General features: G+C 47.4%; 1 protein-coding gene across 5 annotated transcripts in view; it reads left to right on the forward strand.

The window, feature by feature from the left end:
- Positions 1-13,596, forward strand: part of RFX4 (regulatory factor X4) — a 164,104-nt gene that overhangs the window by 80,138 nt on the left and 70,370 nt on the right. For 3 of the 5 annotated variants that reach the window (XM_060656539.3, XM_060656540.3, XM_060656541.3), the window contains 4 exons: positions 901-962; positions 5,417-5,630; positions 6,974-7,051; positions 13,371-13,534. In XM_060656539.3, the coding sequence (XP_060512522.1) occupies positions 901-962; positions 5,417-5,630; positions 6,974-7,051; positions 13,371-13,534 (518 nt within the window). Of the gene's footprint in view, positions 1-900; positions 963-3,357; positions 3,548-5,416; positions 5,631-6,973; positions 7,052-13,370; positions 13,535-13,596 lie in introns of those variants that run through there. The other 2 variants (XM_060656543.3, XM_060656544.3) reach the window with 2 other exon arrangements.

The raw sequence follows: 13,596 nt of genomic DNA on the forward strand, positions 1-13,596 counted from the left end.
CATATGAATATCCTGGGCAACACTGCAGAAGAGTCAAGGATATACCCTTGGGGCAGAGGTCGGGCTTCATTCCTCCACTCAGCAGCATGGTTTGAGCTCCTCACCTGGGCCAAGCCCTGGGCCAGGTGCCTGTTCCCAAGGAGCTTATGCTGAGGTGGGGGAGACATCAAATAGGCACGCAGAGAGTAAGTGAACAAGGTAATTTCAGAGAGTGCGGAGTGAGAAGAAGACCAGGCAAAGCAGGGCCACGGGATGATAAAGGATTGCTTGTGCTACTCCTGCTGGCTCGTTAGAGGAGGCCTCTGGGCAGAGGCCTGGATGTTGTAAGAAAAGGAGCCCGTCCTGTGAGGATGTGATGAAGTTGCACTCCTGGCAGAGGGAGCTGCCCTACAAAGGCCCCAGTGGGTAGTGAGTCTAGTGTGTCTCAGGAATAGTAAAAAAGAAAAAGAAAAAAAAAAGCCAGCGTGGCTGGAGTCTGGTGAGTAAGGGTGAGTCATAGGAGATGAAGGCCAGGAGGTAAGAGCAGGGACTCGTTAAAGAGACTGAGGGTGGGTCTTTGTCCCAGGCGCGATGGAGTCCATTGGAAGGCTCTAAGCAGGGCGGTGACATGTTCTGGATCAGCCAGTACTACCCCTACATTGTGAGTGGGGGGTGGGGGGGGGGGGCGGGAAGCACAAAGCAGCCAAGTGAGACCCTTTCAGAGTACAGGGCCTCACAGTTACTCCAGTGCTCCCCTCCCAGCTCCCCAACACCTGTATCCTCTCCAGGGTCCCGATGGGCTCTTGATAGGTTATTGCAATCAAGGACACATGCGTTCCCCCTTTGGATTGCTGTTTGTAAAATCAGTCGCTGTGCTCCCCGCTTTCCCCACGGTTAACCGGTTCTTGTGTTGACTTACAGATCATAAGGCAGCAGTTTCCTCAGTTGACCACCAGAAGACTCGGGACCCGAGGACAGTCCAAGTAAGCACCGGCAGCCATTGTGCCTGCAGAACGCACGTCTCTGAGTCAGGCTCGGGCCCCAGGCCTTTGATCCTGAGCTCAGTTCACAGGCCCGGCAGGAAGTCTGTGCCTGGCACGAAGAGCTTTAGACAACAGGCCCCCCTCTCCTAGGACGCCCAAGAGAGGGGCTGCCTGAAACCCAGAGCCATCTGGCCCAGCTGTTTTAAGGAATCCAACTTAGTGCCACCCTGCCTTTAGATGTGTTTGTCAAATGGTCCAGGGCATCACTTAAAAGAGCACTTTGTGGCTTCTTGGACAATTTCCAGGTTACTTGGATTGTTTCACTGAACGAATTCTCTGCTCTGATAGTATCCATTCGGCAGAGAAGCAACCTGTACCAGTCCCCGCAGGGGAGATGGGACAGAGAGGTCCAGCCATGCCCTGGTACACAGGGCGCAGTGCCTCCCAGCCATCAGTTTTTGGGAACCGACCAACCCGTCCTTGCTTCACATTTTGTGTGTCGGATGTGCGGCATGAGGTGTAGGTCACATGCCCTCACGGAGCATATGCTCTGGTGGGGAAGACAGATCAAAAAGAGATAATCAGATTGTGTCAAAGAGGCTTGTTGTAGAGTAACAGGAGGGTAGCCTAGTTTAGAGAGGGTAGCCTGGGAAGTCCTTCCTGGAGGAGTCCTGAAAAGTGAGAAGGATGCGTGGACCCCTTCTCTTAGGTGTGAATTGGTGGGAAGGGAATCTCTGCCTTCGCAGCACAGGACTTATAAGACTTGCCTCAAGGGATATTTCAAAAGTTGCTGGACGTTAACAGGTGTTCCATGGAAAAGGTCTGTTGGCCATGTAAGTTTGGGAAACACTGAGTTCAACAGGTTCCTTCGTGCAGGACTTTTCAGAACCTTTATTATGTTGATTACTTGGTGACTCCACTAGAGGGTGCCTTATCATACAGCATTTCTAAACATTTTGACCATGTTGAGTAGCAGATCGGCACATACTGACTTAAAAAAACACCGACACTTAAACAAACAACCATATAGAACTAGTAACACTTGAAACTGAGGGTACTTCAAAAGCAGCGTGTTCCATACTGTCACCTCACTCCCCCCCTGCTCCTGCCATCTCTGGGCAGCATTCTTTTTGTTTGTTTGTTTATTTATTTATTTTGAATGGGGGGAGGGACGGACAGAGAGGGAGAGAGAGAATCCAGCTGGCTTGAGTTGTCAGCACAGAGCCTGACATAGGGCTCCATTACGAACTGTGAGATCGTGACCTGAGCTGAAATCAAGTCGGATGTTCGACTGGTAGAGCCAACCCGGTGCCCACCCTGCGCAGCATTCTTATCCTCCGAGGGTGGATTTAACTTTGGAGTCAAGTTAGGTAAAGAAAGTGGGTGATCATACTGGGAGAAACCCTTTTTGGTAAAGCTCTGAAAATAGGACTGTGTGTGTATGTGTGTGGCTCAGAAGCTCTGGGGGCAATTTTCAAAGAGATTTACAGAAAATTTTGAGCAGGGGACATTTTGGAATAAATTTCTAATAATTTTCCAAGGCGACTGACTGCTCTGAAGAATAAATCTCATCCATAAAGAAAAATTCCAGTTTCTAAAATTTAAAACTTAAAAATGAGGTGTCAGTCTTGTGAAGAGTATAGAGTACAAAACCAGATGCCCCCTTACTTATTTGCTGGTAAGCATGTGGCTGGTACGCAAGGGGCAGTTCAGTCCAGAGATTAAGTGGGTGGTTGGAAGAATGGGGCAAGTCTTTGAAGAGATACGTTGTTGCCCATCTCTAAGGAGAGTAGAAATAGACTGTAGAAATAGATACATAGTAGAGACAGTGAAGAAAGATAATAAAGATAGAAGGGCTTCCTATCCTACAGAAACTTGGAGAAAGTTTCCCTCTGTCTACATGTGAGAGCCTGTTTTTATTTATTTTTTGTTGTTTTTGTTTTTGTCTTCTTTAACCCAGAAGTTAACGAATTGGGCGGTATCTTCCTTAAAAATTTGGTGGTGTCAAATTGATAGCTCAGTAAGGAACCAGTGCAAAGGTAACAAGAAGGTTTAGTGTCCAACTTGGCCTTCTAGAGAAAATCCCTTGGCACTTTTACCTGGACAGAATCAATCAGGGTGACCGTGGAGTGTGTTGACATGTCTATAGAACTGAAATAGAAAAACCGAGAAGTGATCAGAGCAATAGCTTGGCTGCAGTTGCTGATTTCAGCAACACACGCTGGGGAAAATCAAGAAGTGGTATGATCTGAATGTGTTGTCACTACCTTGATCTTAAGAGATTATAAAGGGGGAACTTTGTTAAGGTTAGGGAGGCTTGTCCTAACTGCCCGGCCCCCTGGAGAGCCCGGAACCTTCCCCTCCCCCGCCCAGACGGTGGCTCTCTGGGAGGCAGTTATGACAGTTGGGAAGTAGAAGGTGCAGAAGACAGAGAGCAGCTCAACACAAAGAAGAACTTTCTGATCACGGTCCCGACCCAAGATGAACAGGGCTGCCTTCGGAGGGCCTGAGTTCTTCGTCCCAGGAGGCATTCAGATGGAGGCGAGATGCCCACTAAGCAGAAATATCACCGAATGGTATCAGGAGTAAGGGGGGTGGGGAGAAGGGGAGGTTATGTGTGCTCATCTCCCCTCCCCGGGAAGCCTCTTCCATAACTCAGAATGCACCAGCAACCACATCTCCACAAGCAGAAACGAGTAATTGATGTGTTGTACAGAGTTTCTGAAAGCGAGGACCATGAGTTACTTATTAGCATTGCGGTGCAGAAATCTAGACTAGAAATCTATGTCTAGAAATCTAGACATACTAAATCAGAATCTTCGGGGGTGGAGCCCAGGAGTCTGTCTTTTAATGTTTTGTCGGTGATTCTTATTAGTAGTAAAGTTTGAGAATCACTGGCTTAGTGGTTAGCGCACTTCAGAGGTTCAAATCCTGTGTCCACTCACTGCGTGATCATGGGCGTGTGACTTAAATTCCCTGGTCCTTAGTTTCCTAATCTGCAAAATGGGGATAATACTTAATTCCAGCTTTACAGGGGCTTTGTGGGATTGAATAAGGTAATATGTGTAAAGCACTTTGCACCATGTTAGTTGCTATGAAGAGCATTGATTTACAAGAGTAGAGAATGACACTGGGGATCATAGAGCCACAATGTATGCAGACGCTCAGCCTAACGGGCTTGTCAATCTTAAACTGATGTGCATCTGCGTTAGCTTGTGGTGCTTGTGTCGGTGCTGATTCTTGGGCCCCACTCCCACCTTCTGAATCGGCAGGTGTAGGAAGGGAGGGCCTAGGAATCTGTATTTTTATTATGCTCCATAAGTGACTCTGACGTACCTCCCAAGTCTGTAACAGCAGTCCTGCAGTGTTTTCTGTTAGGGCAGTGGAGTGGCTTTGTGGTCAGACCCGTCTTTTTTTTTTTTTTTTTTAATTTTTATTTGCATTTATTTATTTTTGAGAGACAGAGAGCACAAGTGGGGAGGGGAAGAGAGAGAAGGAGACAGAATCCGAAGCAGGCTCCAGGCTCTGAGCTGTCAGCACAGAGCCCAACGTGGGGCTCGAACTCACAAACCGTGAGATCATGGCCTGAGCTGAAGTTGGATGCTCAACCAGCTGAGCCACCCAGGCGCCCCAGACAGACCCGTCTTGAAGAACCTCTTCCCAACAGCTGGATGACGGAGAGCAAATTACTCTCAGGCTTTCTTGCTCTCCATTTTCTCATCTGTAGAAAGACTGTAGTAATCCCTATTGCAGAGTATTATGTTACAAATTAAAGTAGGTAAAGTAGTTTGCAAAGTGCCTAGTATGTAGCAAGTGCTCAATAGCTTGTAGCTAGCATCCAAACAAAATGTGCCTTCCATCCCTCATTAGTCTCTATTGAAACCGTTGCTGTTATTAAGCCCATTTGAGTTAATAAAAAGTTTCAGTCTTTTACATTCAGTGCCAACTAAGATACTGAGTCTATCTTTTTAAAGAGACGGTTCTTTGAGGCTACCATTTATTGATTAAGAAAACATGGGCCAAATGAATTTTTGTTGGTGGTACAGTTAGCAGTTGCAAACACACCCTTTTTCCTGGGTCTCCACAGAAAAGGACACTCAGGTTGTGAACTTCTGGGATCACATTTGGGGCTAGATATAAGAGATTAAATATAAATGGAAATTTTTTTCACCCCCCTTTCTGCTTTGCAAAGTATTTGACTTAACATTTTCTGTAGGAGGCAATTTTGGTTATTTTTACCTGCCTGATTGATGGCTGCAACATGGAACTTTGGTTTAATTCTAGATTTCTGAGATGTCAAGTCTCACAGGAGAATTAACTCTTCTAGCCCAGGGAGGATAGGCCCAGCCATTCTGGTCTTGGGTACCCCTGCCCAGGAAACTCCACCCGATAACAGTACGTGTGGGTCTCTCTCTCTCTCTCTCTCTCTCTCTCTCTCTCTCTCTCTGGCCCAGGTACCATTACTATGGCATCGCGGTGAAGGAAAGCTCCCAGTATTATGATGTGATGTATTCCAAGAAAGGAGCCGCTTGGGTGAGCGAGACGGGCAAGAAAGAAGTGAGCAAACAGACGGTGGCATATTCACCCCGGTCCAAACTTGGAACGTTGCTGCCAGAGTTTCCAAATGTCAAAGATCTAAATCTGCCAGCCAGTCTGCCTGAGGAGAAGGTGACCACGTCTGAGGTGTTGCTGGGAGTGGGTGGCCCCCCTTTCTCTCTTCTCTCGCACAACGCACACAACCCCTCTCCCTCTCTTTTTCTCTCTCAGTGCAAAATGGTGAGTTTAAAAATGTAAAGATAGAAATCCGAGTAAAATGTGGACTTTAGTTAACGACAAGCCGGCTCCACACTGACACCAGTAAGGCCGATGTGGGGCTCAAACTCACAAACCGTGAGCTCATGGCCTGAGCCAAAGTCAGATGCTTAACCCATTGAGCCACCCAGGCACCCTGATTGTTATTTTATAGGATAAAGTTTATTTTCCCATGTGCTACAGAGGATGTGGTGAAACCTTAGTGCGATAGACAAAGAAATCTTTATAGGTACAGGGAATCAGATAGTTTGGGTCAAAGGGTATTTGCAGGAAATTCTGACCTACATCTCTAAGGCACCTATCTAGATGCAGCCCAGTGCAGCAGGAGGTGTTGAGCTCCCACTGTCTGCATATCACCCTGGGAGCTGGGAGCTGGGAGGCAGCGGGAACAGAGAGAGGTGTCCTGCTCCCAGCAATCTCACAGCCAAGTGGGGAGACAGATGCTTATGTCATAAGCAAACTAAGTTTATACAAAAATGAATGCATGTCTGTGTTCTGAAGCAAAAAGATTATCTGTAAATAATGCTTTAAATCTAAGAACCAGTAAATACTTTTTTTTCTCAAAGTTGCTTTCTCGCCCCCTCTCCCCCCCCCCCCCCGCCCCTGTCAACAAACTTGCTATACTATAGCTTTAAAATTCTTGGATAAATGGAGCTGGAGATGAAGTTCTTTTGCTGGACAGACTCCAGGAAATTTCTGAATGTCTTTTTGTGATTTTTGGCAAACACCTCTTCTTACAAGCACACACTGGGTTTTAACTTTTCCGTGTCTTAGCTGATGAGGAGAATTTCATTAATATGCCCCGCTGAACTCTACTATGTGCCAGGTGCTGTGCAAAGTGCTGGATACAGGAGGCTGAACAACATGCCATTTCTAATTTTCCCAGAGCCCATAGTCTCAGAGGTGAAGAATGGGGGAGAGAGAAACCTGTGCTTTCCACCATACCAAAGGGCAGGTGCTCCAATGGAGAAATGACGTGCAGGTGCCATGGGAGCACAGAGGAGGGAGCCCAGGGTCAGAGAGCACCACTGGTGACAGCGAGACTTACCTGGGTCTTCCAGGATGAGTGGGTGTGAAGTGAATTTCATCTCCTCAACAGGGAATAAGTGACTTGAAAACTGAAATTCCAAAGGCACAGTAATGTGTATTAATTATGCTTTTGTTGTTGATCCTCTCCCTCCCTCCCCCACTCCCCACAGGTTTCTACCTTTATTATGATGTACAGAACGCACTGTCAGAGAATACTGGACACTGTAATAAGAGCCAACTTCGATGAGGTAGGTCAACAAGCGTTGAGCTGTGGATACTCTGCATTAAAATATTATAGGAGCCGTAGCTCCTACTAGGTGCCAGACCTTGGGAAAACCCCTGATGTGCGTGAGCACCCGTAATCTTTACAGTGATCCTAGGAAGCAGGCTCTGTTGTTAGCCCATTCTGCAGACCTGCTACGAGAACAGGCAGTTGTCCTTGATGGAGCCAGCGAACTGCATCCTGTCCCGCTGGCCAACGAGGAAGACAGTTTGCAGGGATAGCATACGCCTCGTGTTGGAGATTTAGAGAAACTGAGGGAAGGCTTTCCTGTATTTTGGATTTGATCTTTTCCTGAGGCCCCGTTTGATTTTTATATTAAAATATTACAGTTAAAGAACGGAGAGGGGAAACAAGAAGGGATGAAGTAGCAGTTACGTCACCAGAGAGACAGTAAAATCTTCTTGCCTAAAATGCCATCCAAAAGAGCCTTCCTGAGGGCTGGCAAGAAGCCACACGCTTCACCCCATAAACCTGAGGGCTTTCTGTTTACAGAAAATGCTTTCAGGCCAAAAAAAACCAAAAGACAAAAAAACACAAAACCACATCCTGGCATAGGTTGTGACATTGACTTTGAGAGAGGACAGTGCAGGCTACAGAGGGGCTATAAAAAACCAGCAGCTATTGGTGGAAAAGATCCCAGAGGTTCCCCAGTGTGTGTTTCGGGGGTGTGCACTGTGGGAGACGGAAGGGTAAGAAATGACGTAAGGCACAAAATGCTCTCTCCCCCATCTTCCTCTGCCTTTTCGCCTCTGTGTCTCACAGCAGCGAACGTTTATCGAGCACCCTGCTTACTTGAGTTGACTCACGGGCTGTTCCCTCAGTCACCTGGGCAGTGGTGGTCCGGTCTCCTGCGTGCCGGCACTCGGCCCCCACACAGAGCTCCAGAAGAGATAGCGGTGTGCTGGTGGAGAAGTGCCATCCTTCCTGCTCGTGGCTTTTATTCCCGAGATTGTTCAAATCTCCCAATTCCTTCAGCAACCATTTAAGTAGATTTTTTTTTTAGAAAGAAAGAAATATCACTGCTTTCCCTCATGTTGTGGTTTGGCTATGTCTTATAATCCCAGAGATCACTGACATGAGGCCAAATGAAGGTTCATGCTCAGTGAAGACAATGCTGGCTTCTGTAACAAATAACCCCAAGTCTTAATACGTTAGAAGTTTATTTCTCGTTGATGTCACAACCCATTGTGGGTGCTCACAGGGGGGAGGCTGGTTGCTGGGGGTTGTTCAGGGACCCAGGCTCCTTCCACCTTGTGGCCATACCCTGCCCTAGAGCCTTGGTGTCCTCTTTGTTCGGCCGACGGATGGGGAAGAGGAATACCGGGAAGACTACCCCCTTCTTAACCTTGCCAGCCCAGAAATAAAACATATCACTTTGCCCATATTCCATTGGCAAGAGCTGGTCGCATGGCCCCACCTTGATGCAAGGGTATCTGCTCCCTCACCAGGTAGCAGTTTACTACCACAGAAAAGGAGCTCTGAGCTCTCGTGGCCAGCTGTCCCTCTCCACCACAAATACTAAGCACAGAACTAGTGACAGTCCTCCCTTACATTCATACGTACTTTATCCATCTCACAACTCAATCTCGTCGTCTCATTATACTTAATTCCGTTCATGAATCCCAACACATCAGGTATCTAATGGTACCACCCACTGCCATAGGTCTCAAGAATGGGGTGAGAAGTAAGACACAGCCTGGGGGTGGTGGTGGTGGTGGTGGGAGAAATGCACACCAGGAATTAGGATGCAGCATATATGGTGAGGGCTGAGCACTCCTGTGGGGAAAGTGCCAGACTCGGAGTGCAGGCTTTGCCATCAAAGCCTATATTGTTTGTTCTAGAGATAAAGATAAAAATATCATCCCTGCCTGTCTAATTCATAGGATTACTAGGAGGAGGAGGAGATGAGACAATGCCTAGCAAAAGCCCTTTGTAAACTATAAAAGGTCCTACAAATGCTTGCTGTTATCGTGTATGTCAACCAGAGAGTTAAAAGACCTGCTCAAGGTCACACAGTTGGTTACGGCCAAAGTCATGGCTGCAACTTGTGTCACCTGACACCAGTAGTCTAATATTCTTTCCACTCCCTTGGCAGGGATATTTGGTGGCTGTTTTTAAAATGGCTAATCAAGATGCGGTTCATTCTACCCAACCACAAAAGAATGAAGGGGGATATTTTCCCTTTGAGGGGCATGGCTTTCTCTCACAGCTGAGAAAAGTCATGAGTAAATGGATGCATGGTGGGTGCATCTGGTAGACCTTGGCATTGTAGTTTGTTTCCAGTCTTCATGATCTTTAAGGGTTGAGATTGTAACTAATGCTGGTATCCCATTCTTAAATTACCTTCCTTATTTGCTGGTGCATTGTCTCCTACCATCACAGCGTAAGCCCTTGAGGGCAGGGACCTTATCTGGCTTGTTTACTACACTATCCATGTAAGCCATACTCTTAAGGTCCCAGTAAATATTTATTGGGTGGATGAGTGTATGGAAGGTTGGGGTGGGTGGGTGGGTAGGTGGATGGGTGGGTGGATGGATGGATGCATGGATGGATGGATGGATGTAAAGATATCATAGACTTGTAGCATTGTCAAGAGAGTACACAGAGCCCCGGTCTGCGTGTAGGGGACTCCCTGCAAAGCATTTTCCAGACTGCATTGCAAGAAGAGCTGTAAAGTCAGATAGTCTTGTGTTTGAGTCCCAAATCCACCACTTACCAGCCTGTGACCTTGAGCAAGGTACTTAACCCTTCTGAGCCTCAATTTCTTTTGCTATAAAATGGAGACAATAATTATAGCTATGTAAGAATTCATGTAAGGTTCTGATATTAAAATCAGAGCATAATAAATAGTAGGTATTTTGGTGACTAGTGTTTTGTTGAGATCCTTTCAATGCTGTAGCAATTAAGTGCCCCCGATCAGAAGCTATCAGATGTGTTTCCACAAGCTGCCAATATATTCATAATGAAGTAAATATGGATATGGAAAAGAAATAGAAAATTTACGTGGCTATTCTTAAGAATACCTTAAGGAAATCATCTCCTGATGTGTCACTGAGACAAGAGAGAAAGGGCTGAGAGTTCGGGGGGCTGAGGCAGATAATCCAGGAAACTTTAGATAATGCTATTCCATCATTTGCCTCTGATGATTTCACCACTTAGGCTTACCAGGAGTAAGAAAACCTTCTCCCTTTTGGCTGATAATGAGTTTCCATTTGTTAGATGCCTACCCACTGCCATGCATTTCTCCTCAGCGACTTTATTGCATCCTAGTACGGGGTAGACCTCATTGTCTCCGTTTCATAACAGCTGATAGCTCTCACATTTATATATTTAGGCCTGAGCTCCAGGTTCAGTTGACTTGACATCCAACCTAACATGGTCAAATCAGAGCTCTAATTTTCCACCTGAGTTTGTTTTTCCCATCTCAGACTACCACCACCACCCATCTAATTGCTCAAGTCATGAGGCTTGATGCTTCTCTTTCCCTTGCCCTTCATATCCAGTCCCTTGGGAGGTCCCACCAGCCCCACCTCCTGCTAGAACGCCATGTCTGTCCATTTCACACCCAACTTCCAAGTCCCTGCTCTTGAGCTTTCCACTCTTCTCCCTCCTTCCTTTTCCTTCCCACTCCAAGGAACCAATACCTTTGGACGTTAAATAGCCTGAAATGTGGAGAGTAGAAAGGGAGGTCAAAACTGGCTAACACCCCCCGCCCCTCTCAAAAGGCTGCTCAGGAGACTGAGGACCGATCAGGCCTCCCTATGCAACTTGAGCAGGCTTGAAACAGACAGATGCCTGCTAAAGACTGATTTTCCACAGCTTTGTTTTAACCTACACAGCTGCTGATCTTTTCCAGAATTTCTGTTTGAAACTGACTGCTCACATATAAAAAAGGAGTTGGGCTGCACACACAGAGAGCTAAGAAAGACAAATGAATTCAGAATCTACCAAATCGTAGGAATCAACTGGGCAGAGCTTCTTAGGTAGTGTTGGAAGGGCAGGCAGGAAGGTCCAGAACTCGGCCTGAGGATGATGCTCAGGGACAAGCTGGGATCAGGGAATAGTAGTCCTGGAGAGAGAAAGCACCTTTTCCAAGAGGCCTGGCCACCTCCTAGCTAAGGCCAAAAGAGGAGTCAACCACCAGGTGTCCCAACGATAGATGAGCAGAGCCACAGTGGGAATCCTGGCTGGGTGACACTTAGACACTTAGACAAGGGGTCATAACTGCTTCGGGCAGTCCATGGATTTCTTGGGCCTGGTAGTGGTAGTGTCTCCATGATGCAATAACAACCACCACCACTATCCTTTATTAAGTATCTGCTGTGTGCCAAGCACTAAAATAAGTACTTTTGGGGGAATCTTTACCAAAACCTATGCAGTAAATACTACTTTTATTGTAATTTCACAGGTAAGGAAGCTTAGCTATCTCTGAACTTGGAGATATTACTGTACCGCTGGTTGGTAGTGGAGCCAGAGTTGGAACTCTGGAAGATAGTCTTCACTCATCTGGATTTTCTGTTTTGATTTTTGATCTGGCTGAATACTTTGCAGTATTTTCACTATTGCAGAATGAATGGAACTGTGACTTAAGTTGCACAGTTTACAAACCTGAGCTTCATTCACCACTTTGATCATGGTTTTGATCATCAACCACCATTTGCCCCCTAGGGAGTCAGGGGGTATGCTTTTCACCCCAATTCTTATCCCCCAAGCCTCCCACCATCCAGCGCAGGCTGTGAATGTCAGGGAAGGCCTGCCCAGACGAGGTGGAGCTCGGGTCACCAGGCTGGAGTCTGAGGTCGCCTGATCAGAGGAAAGCAAGACCCCAGTCCTGAGAGGGGCCTGAAGGACACCGCAAGCCACCAGGGCCAGGGCAGGAAGCTGGGGGGTGAGCAGCAGTCCAAGGATAGAGATGGGTCTCAGGAGTGGAGAAGAAGGCCAGTAACCATGAGAGGAACAAACTAGCCACGAGACGGATTGGCAGATGGGGGCTCCACCTCATCCATTCCCTCCCTTGCTGTCTGGATTCGGACAAATAAGTTAATATCTCTGCCAAATGGAAGTAAGGATTCTCAGCCGTGGTAGAATTACAAGTACTAAGTGAGAGAACCAGTGCAAAGTACCAGGCATATAGTAGTCACAAATAAATAAAGCCAATGCCTGGTGCAACACCACCTCCAAAGTGTTAGACTAAATTGTCTTTTGCATTGAATCAGGGGTGGATAGGGAACCAGGAATGTGGATAAATGCTACATGTGGGGGTTCGAGAGTCCCCATCCATGGGAGAAAGAAGGACACATGGTCCAGGAACCAAGTCGAGCCTATGAGCATTCACAAAAATTCAGTAATTTGTCCCCTGTCTTCAAGACGAGCCGCTCCCCAGTGTTAGTTAAACTCCAGGTATTTTTAATGTTATCATATACAGCAGTTAACCATCTTTGCTGTTTCCCTTCACTTCCCTTCTCTTGTCCCACACCTCAGGCCCCCCTGCCCTGCTCTCTCCCTGGTGTCCATCTCACATAGTAAAAGACGGACGTATACAGGCCACCGAAGAGTTCTCTGCCTTAGACATTGATTCTGCTGCTTGCTCACCCAACAGCACAGCTGCAGCTCCTGCTGTCATCAAGTTAATAATGCACTCTTGAGTGCCTACTCTATTTCCATTCTGTACTAGTGTTTGGGGTTGGGTGCCCACGTAGCTTACTGCTCACATACCACCATCTAGCATCCCATAGTGGCAGCTACCGGCCAGGGCTCTTTGGGGAAGTGGAGGAATTTGGAGAGGAAGAGGCCCCAGCATTTTATTCCATTTTTAGTGCACACATTTGAATCGGGAGTCTTGTTTGTGGCACCCATTTTCCTCCCTCCCAGATACATTCCTTTTACCAGCAATCCCACATCATCTCCTTCTTTCTGAGAACCCCCAGAGGTCACCAACTGGCCCAAAGGATAGTGAGTACAGTGCTCTGAGCTCATTAAGAACAATATCCCTTTAACTTTTCCTAGACCACGGTGAGCATGAAGGGGTTGATGGGTTAATGTACTGTTTGTTCCTCTCTCCCAGGGCAGAGTAGCCCCCAGGCTGCCAGGCCAGGTGGTTCTGCAGCAGTGGGCATGGGACACAGGGGGACTGGGCCGGGGGTGGGGGTGGGGGGAGACTCTGGACAGGGCCTCCTGTGCCACAGCAGGGGACGCAGAGGACCCCACTGCAGACTAGTGGGGTCCCAGGCCCTGTCGGGAGAACCTTCTGTAACCTCATGATTTTTTTCTGTGGACTGATACAGGTTCAAAGTTTCCTCCTGCACTTTTGGCAAGGAATGCCGCCCCACATGCTTCCCGTGCTGGGCTCCTCCACGGTGGTGAACATCGTCGGTGTGTGTGACTCCATCCTCTACAAAGCTATCTCGGGGGTGCTGATGCCCACCGTGCTGCAGGCATTACCTGACAGGTGGGCACGCTTCTTCCCGTCTCCCCTCATGACTGGTCCACAGACTCACCGTTCCTGCCTCT

This window comes from Panthera onca, chromosome B4 (assembly GCF_046562875.1).
Source record: "Panthera onca isolate mPanOnc1 chromosome B4, mPanOnc1 haplotype 2, whole genome shotgun sequence".
Taxonomy (NCBI): Eukaryota; Metazoa; Chordata; class Mammalia; order Carnivora; family Felidae; genus Panthera; species Panthera onca.